This window comes from Etheostoma cragini, chromosome 6 (genome assembly GCF_013103735.1).
Source record: "Etheostoma cragini isolate CJK2018 chromosome 6, CSU_Ecrag_1.0, whole genome shotgun sequence".
Lineage (NCBI taxonomy): Eukaryota > Metazoa > Chordata > Actinopteri > Perciformes > Percidae > Etheostoma > Etheostoma cragini.
This window is the reverse complement of record NC_048412.1, coordinates 27,906,131-27,919,520: the sequence shown is the minus strand read 5'-3', so window position 1 is coordinate 27,919,520 and position 13,390 is coordinate 27,906,131. Positions and strand designations below refer to the sequence as shown.

The 13,390-nt window shown below is 40.2% G+C and overlaps 2 protein-coding genes and 2 non-coding genes across 6 annotated transcripts in view; 2 read left to right on the top strand and 2 right to left on the bottom strand.

Annotated features, from left to right (window-relative positions):
- zgc:113232 (uncharacterized protein LOC541546 homolog) overlaps nt 1-10,907 on the bottom strand; it is a 32,119-nt gene extending 21,212 nt beyond the window's left edge. The window contains exons 1-11 of one of the 2 annotated variants that reach the window (XM_034873654.1): nt 10,670-10,905; nt 7,308-7,425; nt 7,155-7,239; nt 6,471-6,536; nt 5,579-5,751; nt 4,685-4,798; nt 4,004-4,057; nt 3,805-3,858; nt 2,932-2,985; nt 689-742; nt 197-250 (exon numbers count right to left, since the gene is read on the bottom strand). In XM_034873654.1, coding sequence (XP_034729545.1) covers nt 197-250; nt 689-742; nt 2,932-2,985; nt 3,805-3,858; nt 4,004-4,057; nt 4,685-4,798; nt 5,579-5,751; nt 6,471-6,536; nt 7,155-7,239; nt 7,308-7,367 — 768 coding nt within the window. In that variant the 5' untranslated portion in view covers nt 7,368-7,425; nt 10,670-10,905. Of the gene's footprint in view, nt 1-196; nt 251-688; nt 743-2,931; nt 2,986-3,804; nt 3,859-4,003; nt 4,058-4,684; nt 4,799-5,578; nt 5,752-6,470; nt 6,537-7,154; nt 7,240-7,307; nt 7,426-10,669 lie in introns of both variants that reach the window. The other variant, XM_034873655.1, reaches the window with a different exon arrangement.
- trnap-cgg lies at nt 6,095-6,166 on the top strand. The gene has a single exon. It is a non-coding gene; the product is annotated as a tRNA-Pro (tRNA).
- Nucleotides 7,964-8,035, top strand: trnap-cgg. The gene has a single exon. It is a non-coding gene; the product is annotated as a tRNA-Pro (tRNA).
- snrnp48 (small nuclear ribonucleoprotein 48 (U11/U12)) overlaps nt 10,757-13,390 on the bottom strand; it is a 10,306-nt gene continuing 7,672 nt past the window's right edge. Inside the window, exons 9-10 of one of the 2 annotated variants that reach the window (XR_004656923.1) lie at nt 12,657-12,809; nt 10,757-10,973 (exon numbers count right to left, since the gene is read on the bottom strand). Coding sequence is in view for 1 of the 2 variants with exons in the window: in XM_034873679.1 (XP_034729570.1) it covers nt 12,731-12,809 (79 nt within the window). In the remaining variant the exon portion in view is untranslated. Of the gene's footprint in view, nt 10,974-12,633; nt 12,810-13,390 lie in introns of those variants that run through there. The other variant, XM_034873679.1, reaches the window with a different exon arrangement.

Genomic DNA, 13,390 nt, shown 5'->3' with positions numbered 1-13,390 from the left:
CCCCCCCCCCCCCCCAAAGTTACCTCCTAGCTCTTAATATATCTTTCTTTTACGTTTTTTATTTATCTGTATTTTATTTATGTCATTGCTGCAACAACCAGATTTTTAAAATACATCAATAAGAGAGAAAATAGGAAGAATAAAGTTCAGTTCTGATGTGATAAAGGTTTCCACTACAGGGAGGTTGTTTCCTTACAGTCTCACCCGGACCTCCGACTCCTCCGCGGGGTCCCTCCATCCCGACGTCACCCTGCCGACAGAAAGACGACATCACATTTATTTAAACATCTGCTCATGATGCTGCTAAACTGCTCATTTACAATGCAATATAATATATAAAGTGTATATAAAGCGACATTTGCGTTAAAAGTTTTTACTAATTCTGTTACCAAGACCTTAATTCTTCCTATGGCTGAAAGGTCATGAGGACAGAAAAAAACACATTTTGTTACGTTAGAATAATTAATATCCAATATATTTGGGGATATTTAAGAGAGGTTTGAGACATTATAGAATTTATGGCTAAGTGAACCAGATGTTTATACAAATCCTTTCATCATTTTAAAGTTAACTAATTTTGGACTGCTTTGTTCAGTCTTTCATATTAAAGGTGCATCCCTGGCAAAGGCATCAGTCTAAAAGGTGTGTGTGTGTGTGTGTGTGTGTGTGTGTGTGTGTGTGTGTTTACCTTCAGACCAAACTCTCCTTGCACGCCTGGGTCTCCTATAAGTCCAGGTTCTCCCTGTAGACGACAAAAGATTCAGTTGCTTAGTTACTTCACAACAGGTTTACTTATTATCTTCTATTTTCTTATTATCTAGATCTTATTATCTATGTCATCTAGAATCTATAAAGCACAGAAACTCAAGTGAAGATAACGACCTCTTCTGAAGAGTCCATCGTGTTTTATCAATCCTACGTGTCCTCCTTGGCTACTAGCAACTGCTTTAAGAAGAAAGGGTGGGGGTTGCGCACGATCACGGAAGGCTTGTATCATGCGGACAGTTTTGTTGTCATTACTTAGAATTCCTCATGTCAGCAACAGGAACTACACACTGGGGCTGCGCGATATCGGAAAAAAATTACATTGCGATATTTTTTTTCCAAACAACATATATTGCGATATTTCAAGCCATCAATACAGGATAGAGTCAATAATTAACATTCCATGATTTCCCTAATAAACAAGCTTCATTACAAGTGACAGAAAGGTCACTTCATATTTTGTTCCAAAATTAGAACAGATTTCTGTAAACGGGAAAAGCAGAAGACATTTTTAAATAAAACAGCAGCTGTACCCGAACCCCCTGATTGGTTTATAAAAATATATCTGAAAATACATATATATTTTTCTATTTTAAAGGCCTCTGTGAGGAAATGGACTGTCAGACTCATGCAGGGCTCCGTTGTCCTGCTGGACCGTAAGTCTGTAGTCACTGCATAGTACTCCACGTGTGACAGCTCTGCCTCCATCTTGGATTTGCATATGTCATACAGCTCTTTTATCGCAACTTGGGAAAAATATGTGCGAGATGTTGTAACGTACCGTTTGTCAAGCGTTCGGATCATTTTCTTAAATCCCTCTTTGGCGACGGTGTGTAATGGCGACATATCTTTAGAGATATGAAACGTTAATGCGTCTGTTGTTTCCTTATGTTGTTCAGAGCCTTTCTGGTAAAGTGTCACAACGGCAAAGGCATCGCTAATAGCTTTTTGTTTTAGTTCCAGATTTTACTTTGTATTCGTCAAAAACAGCTTTGTGGTGTCGTTGTAAGTGATCAGATAAATTGGGGGTGTGTTCTTGTTTTGTGGCCACAACTTTATAACACTCCGGACCAAATACATGTTTTTGGTCAACATCCTCCTTTTGGTAGCCGAAATAGAGACTTAGACTTTTCTTTCTTAATCCTTATGGGATGAATCCCGCGAGGAAATTGGAAATTCCAGGAGAAGTTTACCGTAAAGTGCCAACTGTGCCAAATGACAACGCCAAATGGCTGATTTTGACTTTCTCTTTGGTACAAAATCACAGCAAACCAATTAACCAACCAACCAAATCAACTTTAATGGACTTGAAACTTGCTGCAGAGAAAAGAGCTTAAATAATCCACTTTTAGATCTCCACAGTGTCTTTATTTTCTTTTAAAGAGTATCTGAACTTTAAATCCACCAGATTAAACTGTCCGTGTGGTCAATTTGTCATCTGGTCTTAGTCTGCATTGTAAGTAAGTAAAATGTATTTGTGTAGCACCTTTCTCAGATGAAGATCACAAAGTGCTTCACAACAAAAGGAAGCATTTAACAACTCTCATAAATACAATACATCACAAAAAACTAAAGAATAACCCGTGCACATAAGACCAGCCTAACCACCCTACAATCTAGTTAAAAGCCTCTTTAAAAAGCAGAGATTTCAACTGAGTTTTAAAGTTTACCACACAGTCTAAGCAGCGCATGGAAGGAGGCAAAGCGTTCCACAACCTAGGTGCAACAACTTGAAATGAACGGTCCCCCCTAGTTTTAAAATGTGTAAGGGGGGCAACTAATAGTCTCTGGCCTGTTGATCTCAGACTACGTGAGGATGTACGCAGCTGAATCAGGTCTGAGATGTATGGGGGTGCCTGTCCTTGTAGGGCTCTAAAAGTTAGGACCAGAATTTTGAATTGTTTACTGGAAGTTATTGGAAGTTCTCCGAAGGCCCGCGGAGCGTGCACGTCACCACAGAAACACACCAATACAACAAACTCCTTCTACCCTTCTTCACATCGAATGTTCTGGCGATGTGACAATCGCGCATGTGCACATCGCCAAGTCGATGCTGAAACACGATATCGTTCAGCCCTGCTACACACTACAGCTTTAAAAGGTTACAGACTTGTTTATGTGTGACTTGTCGCTGTGGGCCACTCAGAGAACTGGTTTTAAACTCACCATGGCGCCAGAGAAACCAGAACCTCCGTCATCTCCCTCAGGTCCGGCGTCGCCCTGTAAAAGGAGAGGTCAGTGGTTGAAACTCACAAATAAACAACAAAAAATATGAAGTGTTTGTTATTGTTTGTAACTCAAAAGAGACAAGCAGAGTTCTTGCCTTTGCTAAATATGTATGTTCACCAATACATTTTCAATACATCCTAGGACTGCTGAGTAAGAGGAAAATATGAGATAACGTTGTGGAATACTGCGATATTGCTTGTTGACTGAAGTGCAGTTTTCTACAGATACTCTCTTTCAACTAACTCAAAAAATCTTTCGTGATGTTTATCATGTAAGTTGATATTGCAATGTCGATTTAAAAGATATATATATATATATTGTGCAGGCCTAATACATCCTAAACTCATTTAAAGTCTGGAGCAGTTCATATTATTCCAAATACTCAGTTACAATTTGTAGAAGAAGGCACAACGCATCAGCCGAAAATACATGAAAACTAAAAGCTTTTCACATGTATTTTTATTTCACATTAGGATTTAACGAGTGGGAACTATCTATTTACTGTACTTGATTTTACTTTTTTGACTCAAAGTACTGTTGTGGCGTCTCACAGAGTATAAAAAGATGAAATTGGGGATTTGTTTTTAATCTGCTCCTTTTACTTTTGTTTCCTTGTTTGGATTTAAGGTCCTTTCTACGTGTCTCTGTAGCTATGGTTTCATTTTCATTTTCCTTCAGTTTGTTCCTACGTCCAGTTTTACTTTTACTTTGTTGATATCAATGGTAGTGCAGGTGAATCTATCAGTATAGATCATCATGCCTGGTCATGTTACTAAGTATCAGCGTTGCTATGTAACACGGTTTACTTACCACTGGTCCTGTGTCGCCTCCTTTTCCCCGAACCCCTTTGGTTCCTTTATAACCCTAAAAAACAAGAATCACAGATGGAACTCACAGTATCCGCAGCAGTAGCAGAATCAACTGGACACTCAGCCGATATTTGATTATTATGTTAATCAGGTTTCCTGATGATTAAAAAACATGCAGTACTGATATTTTAGACTCTCACCTCTCTGCCCTGAATCCCTGGCTCACCCCCTTTACCCTGCAGACCTCTGGATCCCTGAAAGGAAACAGAAAAAAGAATAACAAATACAGATTGAGTTAAAGATAACAAACACTTGTATTGCTTGATTCCTTGTGTGAACATGCAGATAAACTATAACTATGTTTTTCATTGAATGCGTTTCAAACTGAAAATTACACCACAAATACTCAGATATAGACATATTGGGCGGCAACTGCAACAGTGCAATCCCACCACAGTTTGTCTCTCAACCTTGGGACTTCTACAATAAGTTGATTGGAGGACCTCAATGACGGTGTGCCCACTAAGTAATAACAAGCATTTAGATCTTTAAATGGATTCTAAAACACACCGGGAGACAATGGAGAGTGTAAAGAATTGGGATAATGTATTTAATGTTAAAAAGCGAGCAGCTTCTTTTTTTCTCAGTCTCACTTTCAGGGCTCTGTCATATTTATTATCAGTAGAAAAATTGTCTATATGTACTAGGACTATTTTCGATGGTCAGTAGTGACATTATTAGAAAGCCTCCATTAGGCAAATTTAAGATAAGTGTCAGAAGAACTGGATGAACGCAGCGACTAATTGGCAAAAGACATGCTGGAAAAACAGCAGTGTGTGCTGAGAATAAAGTGGCGATGATGGGAGGACACGAGTCGGTACCTTTGGTCCTGCAAAGCCAGCAAATCCGGGCTGTCCGGGTTCACAGTCGCACTCCGTCGGCCCCTCCACCTCGCCCCCGGACTCCTCCTCCAAGGAGTCGGTGTCATATGGGACCTGAAAACACAGGGAGCGTGAACACATACACTGTGGACTGTCTGCTGGCTCAAGTTATAGCATAAAAATGTTTCTGATAACATTGAGGTCCACAAAGGCTTTTTAAATCTCCTGAACCTGTGAGGCTTTTGGTCATCTTTAGTCTGCGGAGACCGGTCTGTCTAGTCCACACAGCATGCCGGGATGGGAGAGAAACGTGCTCTGGTTTATTGGCATTTCTTTAAACCAATCACAATTGTCATGGGTGGCGCTAAGCACCGCATGGAACCCCGGTTCCTCTGCAAAATAGCCTCTGGAAGGAACTTGCTTTGGTGGAACGTGTACGTACCATAGTCCTCAGATTGGACAGATAGTCTTGCTAGCTGTCTGGATTTACCCTGCAGAGATCTGAGGACCAGGTAACCATAGTCCTCAGACTGGATAGATAGTCTAGCTAGCTGTCTGGATTTACCCTGCAGAGACCTGAGGACCAGGTAACCATAGTCCTCAGACTGGACTGACAGTCTAGCTAGCGGTCTGGATTTACCCTGCAGAGATCTGAGGACCAGGTAACCAGAGTCCTCAGATTGGACAGATAGTCTAGCTAGCTGTCTGGATTTACCCTGCAGAGATCTGAGGACCAGGTAACCATAGTCCTCAGAAATCCACCGGAGGTTAGATTTCCAACAAAAAGGAAGCTTTAGGTAAAAGAAATCCGGCCAAAAAGAAGGACATTTCTGGATTAATCAAATATTTTTTGGGCTATTAAATGTGAAGACCTCCAGCCCTTAGCGCTCATACCTGCATGGTCTCTGTGTCTTCTTTGGCGTAGTGAGACTCAGCAGTGGTGGCGTAGGGGAAGGCGTCCTCGGTCATCATGGTGACCTGCGTGGGTTCAGGGCCGTACAGGTCGTAGTCCCCCTCCGCGGGTTGCTGGTCTTCTTCGTAGCTCTGAGTGGGCTCAGGGGGATACTCTGATGGCACAGAGGAGACATTTTAGACCTACTTCCGGGACTTAATAGTGCATTTTTGTTGTTTTTTATTACAGTTAGTGGTCAGTTTTTAGTTTGGAGGTCTACCGAGTGTTTTTCTGGGCTTTTTATTTGGACCAATTTGCAAGTATGGACGACAGAAGTTTGACAAAAGGTTCAATAAATAAATAAATACAGGAATAAATAAAAAGGGAAATAAATTAAAGACTAAATAAATGCAAAGGTTGGGACCTGATAAACAAACCGAAATACTGAACAAAATAAGAGATGTTTTCAAAAGACATTCAAATCAGCCCCAATTCTATTGGTACAGTTCTATGTGAGTGGCTCGTTGGTCTAGGGGTATGATCCTCGCTTCGGGTGCGAGAGGTCCCGGGTTCAAATCCCGGACGAGCCCCAGCTTTGAAAAGAAATTATCACATATGTTCAAGACGTGTGTAAAAAATGAAGGCCAAAAAATGTGGGCTTTATGGACACTGGCCTATATAGAGGGCTTTCTGTTAATACTTGGGATCCTTTATGTATTTCTCTATGTATTTTTATTTTTGACTACTGATTGATTTATCAGTCATATTTCATCAGGTACGAATAAAAATCAAAGCCTCTTTTGCAGCTGTTTACCTTCGCCTCTCTGCTCTGTGCCATACGTCGCGGTTTTACCGCGGCTCAGGTGTAGCTGACTCTGGGGTCCCTGTACTCACCTGGCTGAGGAGAGGCTGAGTTGTCGAAGTGGTCGACCATGGAGCCTTCATAGGTGTGTTCCTCACCTGGACAGACACGTGAAACATGAGATGTCAGACCTGATTTTACTGTATGGGTTTCACCGGAGAAGTGGGGCTTGCTGGTCTATGGTTATGATTCTAGCTTTGGGTGTGAGAGGACATGAGTCCACACTTTATGACAAAAAGGTTTCATAAATATTACTTCTATAACTATGATACAGAAATTAAAACTTGCAAAATTTGCAAAGATGTGTGGGTGGAAAGTAGAAAATAAAATAAAAGAAATGCAATGCAAGAATCACTTGTGTGTGGTCAATATGGTATTTTCTTTTTAGTTAAAATACAAAACATTTCCTGGATTCAGCACCAAAAATACATTTTTTTTGTTTTTTGTTTTTTGGCCGCCGATCACACTCAGTAAGAAAAGAAAAATTCTAGTTTATTATGATGAATAAATGTGATGATTTTAGACATTTTATAGACCAAAGAATTGTTGTTTCATCCCTAACACAAACATTATCTTATTAATTTCTCTCCTACAACAAGATAATCTAGTTTTGCGGTTCCTAATTGTTTTTCCTTTAGTTTTTCTGTGCAGCAGGAATAAACAGAGACTTTATTAGCTGCTAGTGATACATCACAGCAGTGTGTGGCAGCTCTGACCTGAGTGGTATCCAGAATATTCATCCTGGCAGAGAGAGGAGACGACACAGAGCAAGAACACAAGCAGCCCTGATAGGAGAGACGCCTGCAGGAGGAAAAACACATTTACTCATTTAATACCATCTCACATCTTCATGAAAACAGTTATCAGACCTGTTTTTGATTCTTAGCAGTTAACCAGTTAATGTTAGCCCCTGGCTCCTGATTTTCCATCACCGACGGACCGGAAGATGATAACAATTTAGACTTACTGAGAGGTGTGTAGAAACACCTGGACAGACACACACGCATTAAAGTGACAGTTTGGATGTTTTAAAGTGGGGTTGTATGAGGTACTTATCCACAGTCAGTGTATTACCGACAGTAATACATTAGACAGCCCTTATTGCGGGGGAACTGAAGCCGCTATATGCATCTAAGCTCTCCTCATTGCCACCAGACTCCTTTTGGAGAAAAAAATTGCATTTTACCTTGCAGAACATGGTAGTTGCTGCCCTACTGCTGCCTTGATCGATTAGTTTGTGTGATTGAAGCAGCGGTGGAGCAGCATCTCCTTTGATCTGCGAGCTATAACGCCATTTTTGTCAAAATGAGTCTTTTTTGCCCCCGTCCACAGCAGGACACTGCTTAAGCTTCCGTGTCGGTACTCCTGCTTGCTTCGGGAGTTGATGTCGACCGACATCAATGCTGTAGCTAACGCACTTACTGTGGAGAATTAGCACAAACAATCACAGATATCTCACAAAACATCTGAACTAGACCTTTAACTACAGCATGTCACAACTGATTCTGTGGTGCAAGACCCACGTGGCTCGTTGGTCTAGGGGTATGATTCTCGCTTCGGGTGTGAGAGGTCCCGGGTTCAAATCCCGGACGAGCCCACACATTGGCACAAGAAATCTCAAAAACCAACCACATTAGGAGTGTAACTGTTGATTATGTAAATGCAGTTATGATGAATCATGCTGAAACCTGTGGTATGGCAACAGGTGTGATTATGTTCCTTTACTGGAGGCCTGGGCTCTGCTATCTCAGGGAGGACCAGAAGAGTTTTTTAGTTGACGTCATTCATAAAAGGTCGCCCTGCGGCTGCTCAGATGTGACTCTGCTGGTGTTTGGGTGAGAATCCAACAGACTGAGAGGCTTCTTTGTCAGAGTGAAAACCGCTGAGCTCTTCTCAAATTCATCTGACATTCCTTTAACTTCCCTCTGAGCCTGAACACCACACGTAAAAAAAAACCTAAACATTAAACGTGCAGGAGGAGCTGAACGAAGGACGTTGACTCACCATCAATAAATTAAAAGGGATCGAATGTTCACATAATCACAAATTCCTTGTGTGCTTTGAGAAACCTCAGTTTGAGCTTGTGAGACATTAGAATTTGTAAAAAGGACATTATGAAAGCTGAAACATTTAAAAACTCTCAAAACTTCAAATGAACTATACACAACTCTTTCAAACTTTAACTTTAATTATCCATTTAGTTAAAAGTAGAGAGGTAAAGTCATTAGTTGACAGTCATGGCTGGCAATTTTTTTATATTTTCAACAAATTCCATGGAGATACCAATGCTGATAATTTAGTTTTATTCAAAAGAAATTTAAACTTTTATTTTTTTATTCAGTAAAAATGCAGCAAAGAGTAGAGGAAACGCATGTCTTTGTTATACAATGAGACAATAAACTGAAAAAGTGGGAAGAATACATAAATGAACAGTGTTGAACTCTCCAGGGTGTCTGCCAGCAGCAGAAAGACAAAATAAAATATTATTTTACAATCATATATATACGTTTAAATCATGTTTTTGCACAAATAAAATTGGTGGGTTATTACACCCAGATTCTCACTTTACTACAAATCTACATATTTTTAGTTTTGTTGCCAAATTTTCAAGACGTTTTATCCTAAAACACTCTTTCTGCCACCAGTGTTTTAGTGGTTGCTGTGCAGCGTGATGCTGTAAATTAACACCTACTACAGGTTAGTTTCGGCATCCAAAATCAGCTGTAATGGGAGTATTAGGCAGAACATGTTGCTAAAACACTACTAATCGTGACCTGCAGGACCTCTGGGGCAGGGAGGTGAGACACTCCCTCGATGCATGCTCTTCATTCAACATCTTCTCACAGGTTTTTGTTGTTGCAATTGTAAAAATGCCAAATCTTTTGACATTTCAGTGGGTTTTGTTTCTTTATTTCCTTTTGGGCCTCGAATGTAATTGTTTTCACACGGATTATACTTTACTTCTCTAAATAAAAACGCCTCGCTTGAGTCTGACTTTCAGGGGAAATGCAATACATTTCCTGTAAAAGATCGGCTTCGGTGATGATGCATCTTTCAAGAAAAAATGCCACGGGTAGCCAAGGGGGCAAAACACAGTCTGTCATCATTAAGCACAATGAAAAATGATCCACAAAAATGCCCTCTCAGCCGAAAGCCCAAACAAAGCCAGACAGACCTTCATTTTTTTCACACCAACTGAATGTGAAGCATGACCCTGAGTAAAGTCCTCTGTTGTATTGAAGAAAGGGTTTTGCAGGTAGCAGAAATGAATAATAAGATACTATTTGAAGAGCAAATGCTAACATGTTTAAATAGGTAATACGATTTTACACAACTAACATTGGTGGGTTTCAGCTAGATTCTTTCTGCAGCTCGGTTGAGTATGACATGAGTTTAGTTGGTCAACAACTGGCGTTTCCCAACGCATCGGGTCAGGGAAGTGTAAAGATAAAGTATATTTGTTGGAATTGTGTCAATGAGTTTTCCAGGCTGTCAACCCTCTGATCTTTCTCCTTGAGAAACAAACTAAATCCAACAAAGAAACCACAAAGTGGGCGCCAGGATAGCTCAGGTGGGAGAGCGGGCGCCCATATGTGGCGGTTTAATCTTTGATGCAGTGGCCCAGGGCTCGACTCTGACCTGCGGCCCTTTGCTGCATGTCATTCCCCCCTCTCTCTCCCCTTTCATGTCTTCAGCTGTCCTGTCCAAAATAAAAGACCGAAAAAATGCCCAAAAAGTCTTTATCCAAAACCTAAAGAGACCACAAATCTGCTAATACTTAAAGGTGGAAAATGAAGAACTCACTAATTAAAATTTATTTTGAAAATGATGTTAACGCCTGGTATTTAGACACTTGTAAGGGCTTGTTGACACCCTGGGAAACACTTAGAAAACCAGGCAATTCAGATTTAAGATGGAAAAACAAACCTTTGCTGGATCACTTTTACACTCAAATGTCCATACAGTCTTTGTCCCATTTAAAAACTGCAGGACCTGGACAGTTTCTCTGCTCTACAAGGTGTCCCGTTGCCGTAACCAACCATGTTGCAACGGCTCTGTCCACAACTGATATTTGTGCACATTTTTCTTTCCACTAACCCCCAAAAAATCATTTTAATTTAATCCAAGTTGTCTCAAATCAACTATTATTCCACCCTTGCTCCCATCAGGGGGCTAAAACAGACACCAAACCTTCAGGGCCCCTGGCCAAACCCAGACCGTCCTCTCTTACCTTGTCGCTGGAGGCTCCCATGGTGCTGCAGTCCGCTCAGACCAGACCAGACCAGACCAGATCCTGCACGGGACGCTTTCAGGATTCAGACGAGGATAAAGGAACAACCTGGTTTAGCTTTCCCTGAGCAGCTCTCCTCACAGCATTATCACCCCGATGGTCCCCCCTGTCCTGTCTCTGTCTCCTCTCTGTCCCTCCAGGATCCCTCAGGTTCCCAGGCACTGACGGGATCCTCTCCTACTTTTTCCTGTTGTTCTTCTTCTTCTCTTCGTCTATCTCTGCGTCTCAACAGGGTGAGAAATACCTGAGCCAGAACACAGCATCAGCAGAGAAAACAGAGAGAAAAAGAGATGGATGGGTGGGTTTGTGCAGAAACTTCATGCCTGCAAAGTCTTAATTTTTAACCTACATTCACATTTTATTTTCTGAAATCTCCACCACAAATTAACTCTTTTGCTTACAACTTGCCGCTAAATTTCACCAAAAACTTGTTTAATGGTTTGACATTTCCTACTGTCAACAAAACCTCATCTTCATGCCAAAAAGTCAACTTGTAACATGTCAATGCTTTACACTTTTGAAGAGGCAGCAAACACTTTATCTACAACTCGAAATGGAGACTACACAGACACACACACATATACATATATATATATATATATATACACATACATATATATATCAAAACTACAGATTAGTTTCAGTAACTCAGCCCAATTTCTACACTGAACTATGTGCTTGATCTTGTCACAATCACCTTCGTTATATCAAAATAATTCATTTTTGTCAACATCAGGATACAAAAGGTTTGTTTTTATGAAAAATCTAAAACCTTTTTGGCTTTTTGCACCTTTATTCTGTAGTGATAGTGGATTGAGAGGAAAGGGGGGGGGAGAAAGGAGAAAGAGAGGGTGTTCCTCATGTGGAAAAGGCCACATGCAGGCCTTTAAAAAACATTTTGAATTAATCAGAAAAATAGAAAGAACTGAAACTGTACCGTGATGAAAGAATTTAATGGTATTTAATTTAAATGATTGAGCCTAAACGGAGTTTAATCAGAAGCATGTCCAGTATATCTAAACAATCTGTAGAATATTCTAACCTTCAACATATAGTTAAATAATCATACGTGTTGCCCTTCACAAGTCTAGTGACAACTCACTACATTATGTATGATCTACATGATATGTGGTTTTAAAATGACTTTTTCTTTTTAAATGACATTTTAAGCATGTTTTTTTTATCCAAATGGGATTTATTTTCAGACTTCTGAAACCCAAATTTCAAATTAAAAGACTTCACAGGACTCTTCCCAATGAGTGCAGAAACCTTGCGTAAACACGTGAGGACACTCTGCAAAAGCAAGCCTGAAACCAGAGTGACCTTTAACCCCCTGTGACATAAGTGTGCCAGCTATGACACTCCCGTCCAACATTCCATGTGGTCTGTAGTTGAAAACCGCTCACAGCCAATCAGGAAGAGGTGGGCGGGGCCTGTCCAAGATTGGCCATAGTCATTTTTTATGAATAAAGTGTAAAAGTTCTTTGATTCCAGCTTTGTTAAATGTGAAAATTTTCCCGTTTCTTCTCTTTTTGTGACAATAAACTGAATGTCTTTGAGTTGTAGACAAAACACGACATTTGAGGACGTCGTCTTGAGCATTTGGGAAACACTGATCCACATTTTTCACCATTTTATGACATTTTAGAAACCAAACTAATCCATTAATCAAGAAAATAATGAACAGATTCATCGGCGAGGAAAACAATCATTAGTCGCAGACATGGAATTACACGGAAAAACTAAGAAATTTAAAAGCAGTAGTAGTAAAACATGATGTGAAAGTAATGTTTTATATTTTGAAACGGTGTTTGTGAAGAACAAAAAGCCCAAAATGTTAATGTTGCTGGTTCCCAAAAAGTTTATTCCCATTTATTTCTTTGCAAAATCACCTCGTTAATCTCATGATCTTAAAATATTATGACACCTGAGATCTTCTGACCCGCCGGAGCCACAATGACCTTAGACCTCGTCTGATTGGTTGCTGCTCTTCCAGCAGCATCACTTCTCCTTCTCCTCTTTCCTCTTCTTCTTCTTCTTCTTGTGGTGGTGGTGGTGGTCATCAGGAGACCGGGAATCCCTGCAAAGATGCGACAACAGTGAGAATACATTTTGTCACATTCCAAAAAAAAAAAAAGAAGCCTGTTTTGTATAATAAAGTTTTGACCAATGACTGTTGACATCTGATATTTTTTAACACTCTAATAATTCATTCATACAGCACTTAAAAAAAAAAACAGTCACAAAATGCTTTTCACACATACGTGTGCAATACATATGAATAAATAATAAACATTATGTTTAAAAAACAGCATATAAGGGGATGCGGCCCTTTCCACAAAGGCTAATGTATTTGACGAATGTTCTCATTGTTGTTATTATTATTATTATTATTGTTGTTATTTTGTCGTCTTTATACTGTCTTTTTTATCTATTTTTGTATACTTTTTTCTTGCCAAAACTACAGCTGGAACGTTAAATTTCCTCGCGGAAGTCATCCCAAAAGGATTAATAAAGAGAAGTCTAAGTATGAAGCTGTGGTGGAGAGGAGGTCTCTGAACAAACTGTTATCTATCATGGATACCCCCCGCCCACCCTCTCCATCCTCTCCATCCTCTCCACCCTCTCCACCCTCTCCATCCTCTCCATCCTCTCCATCCT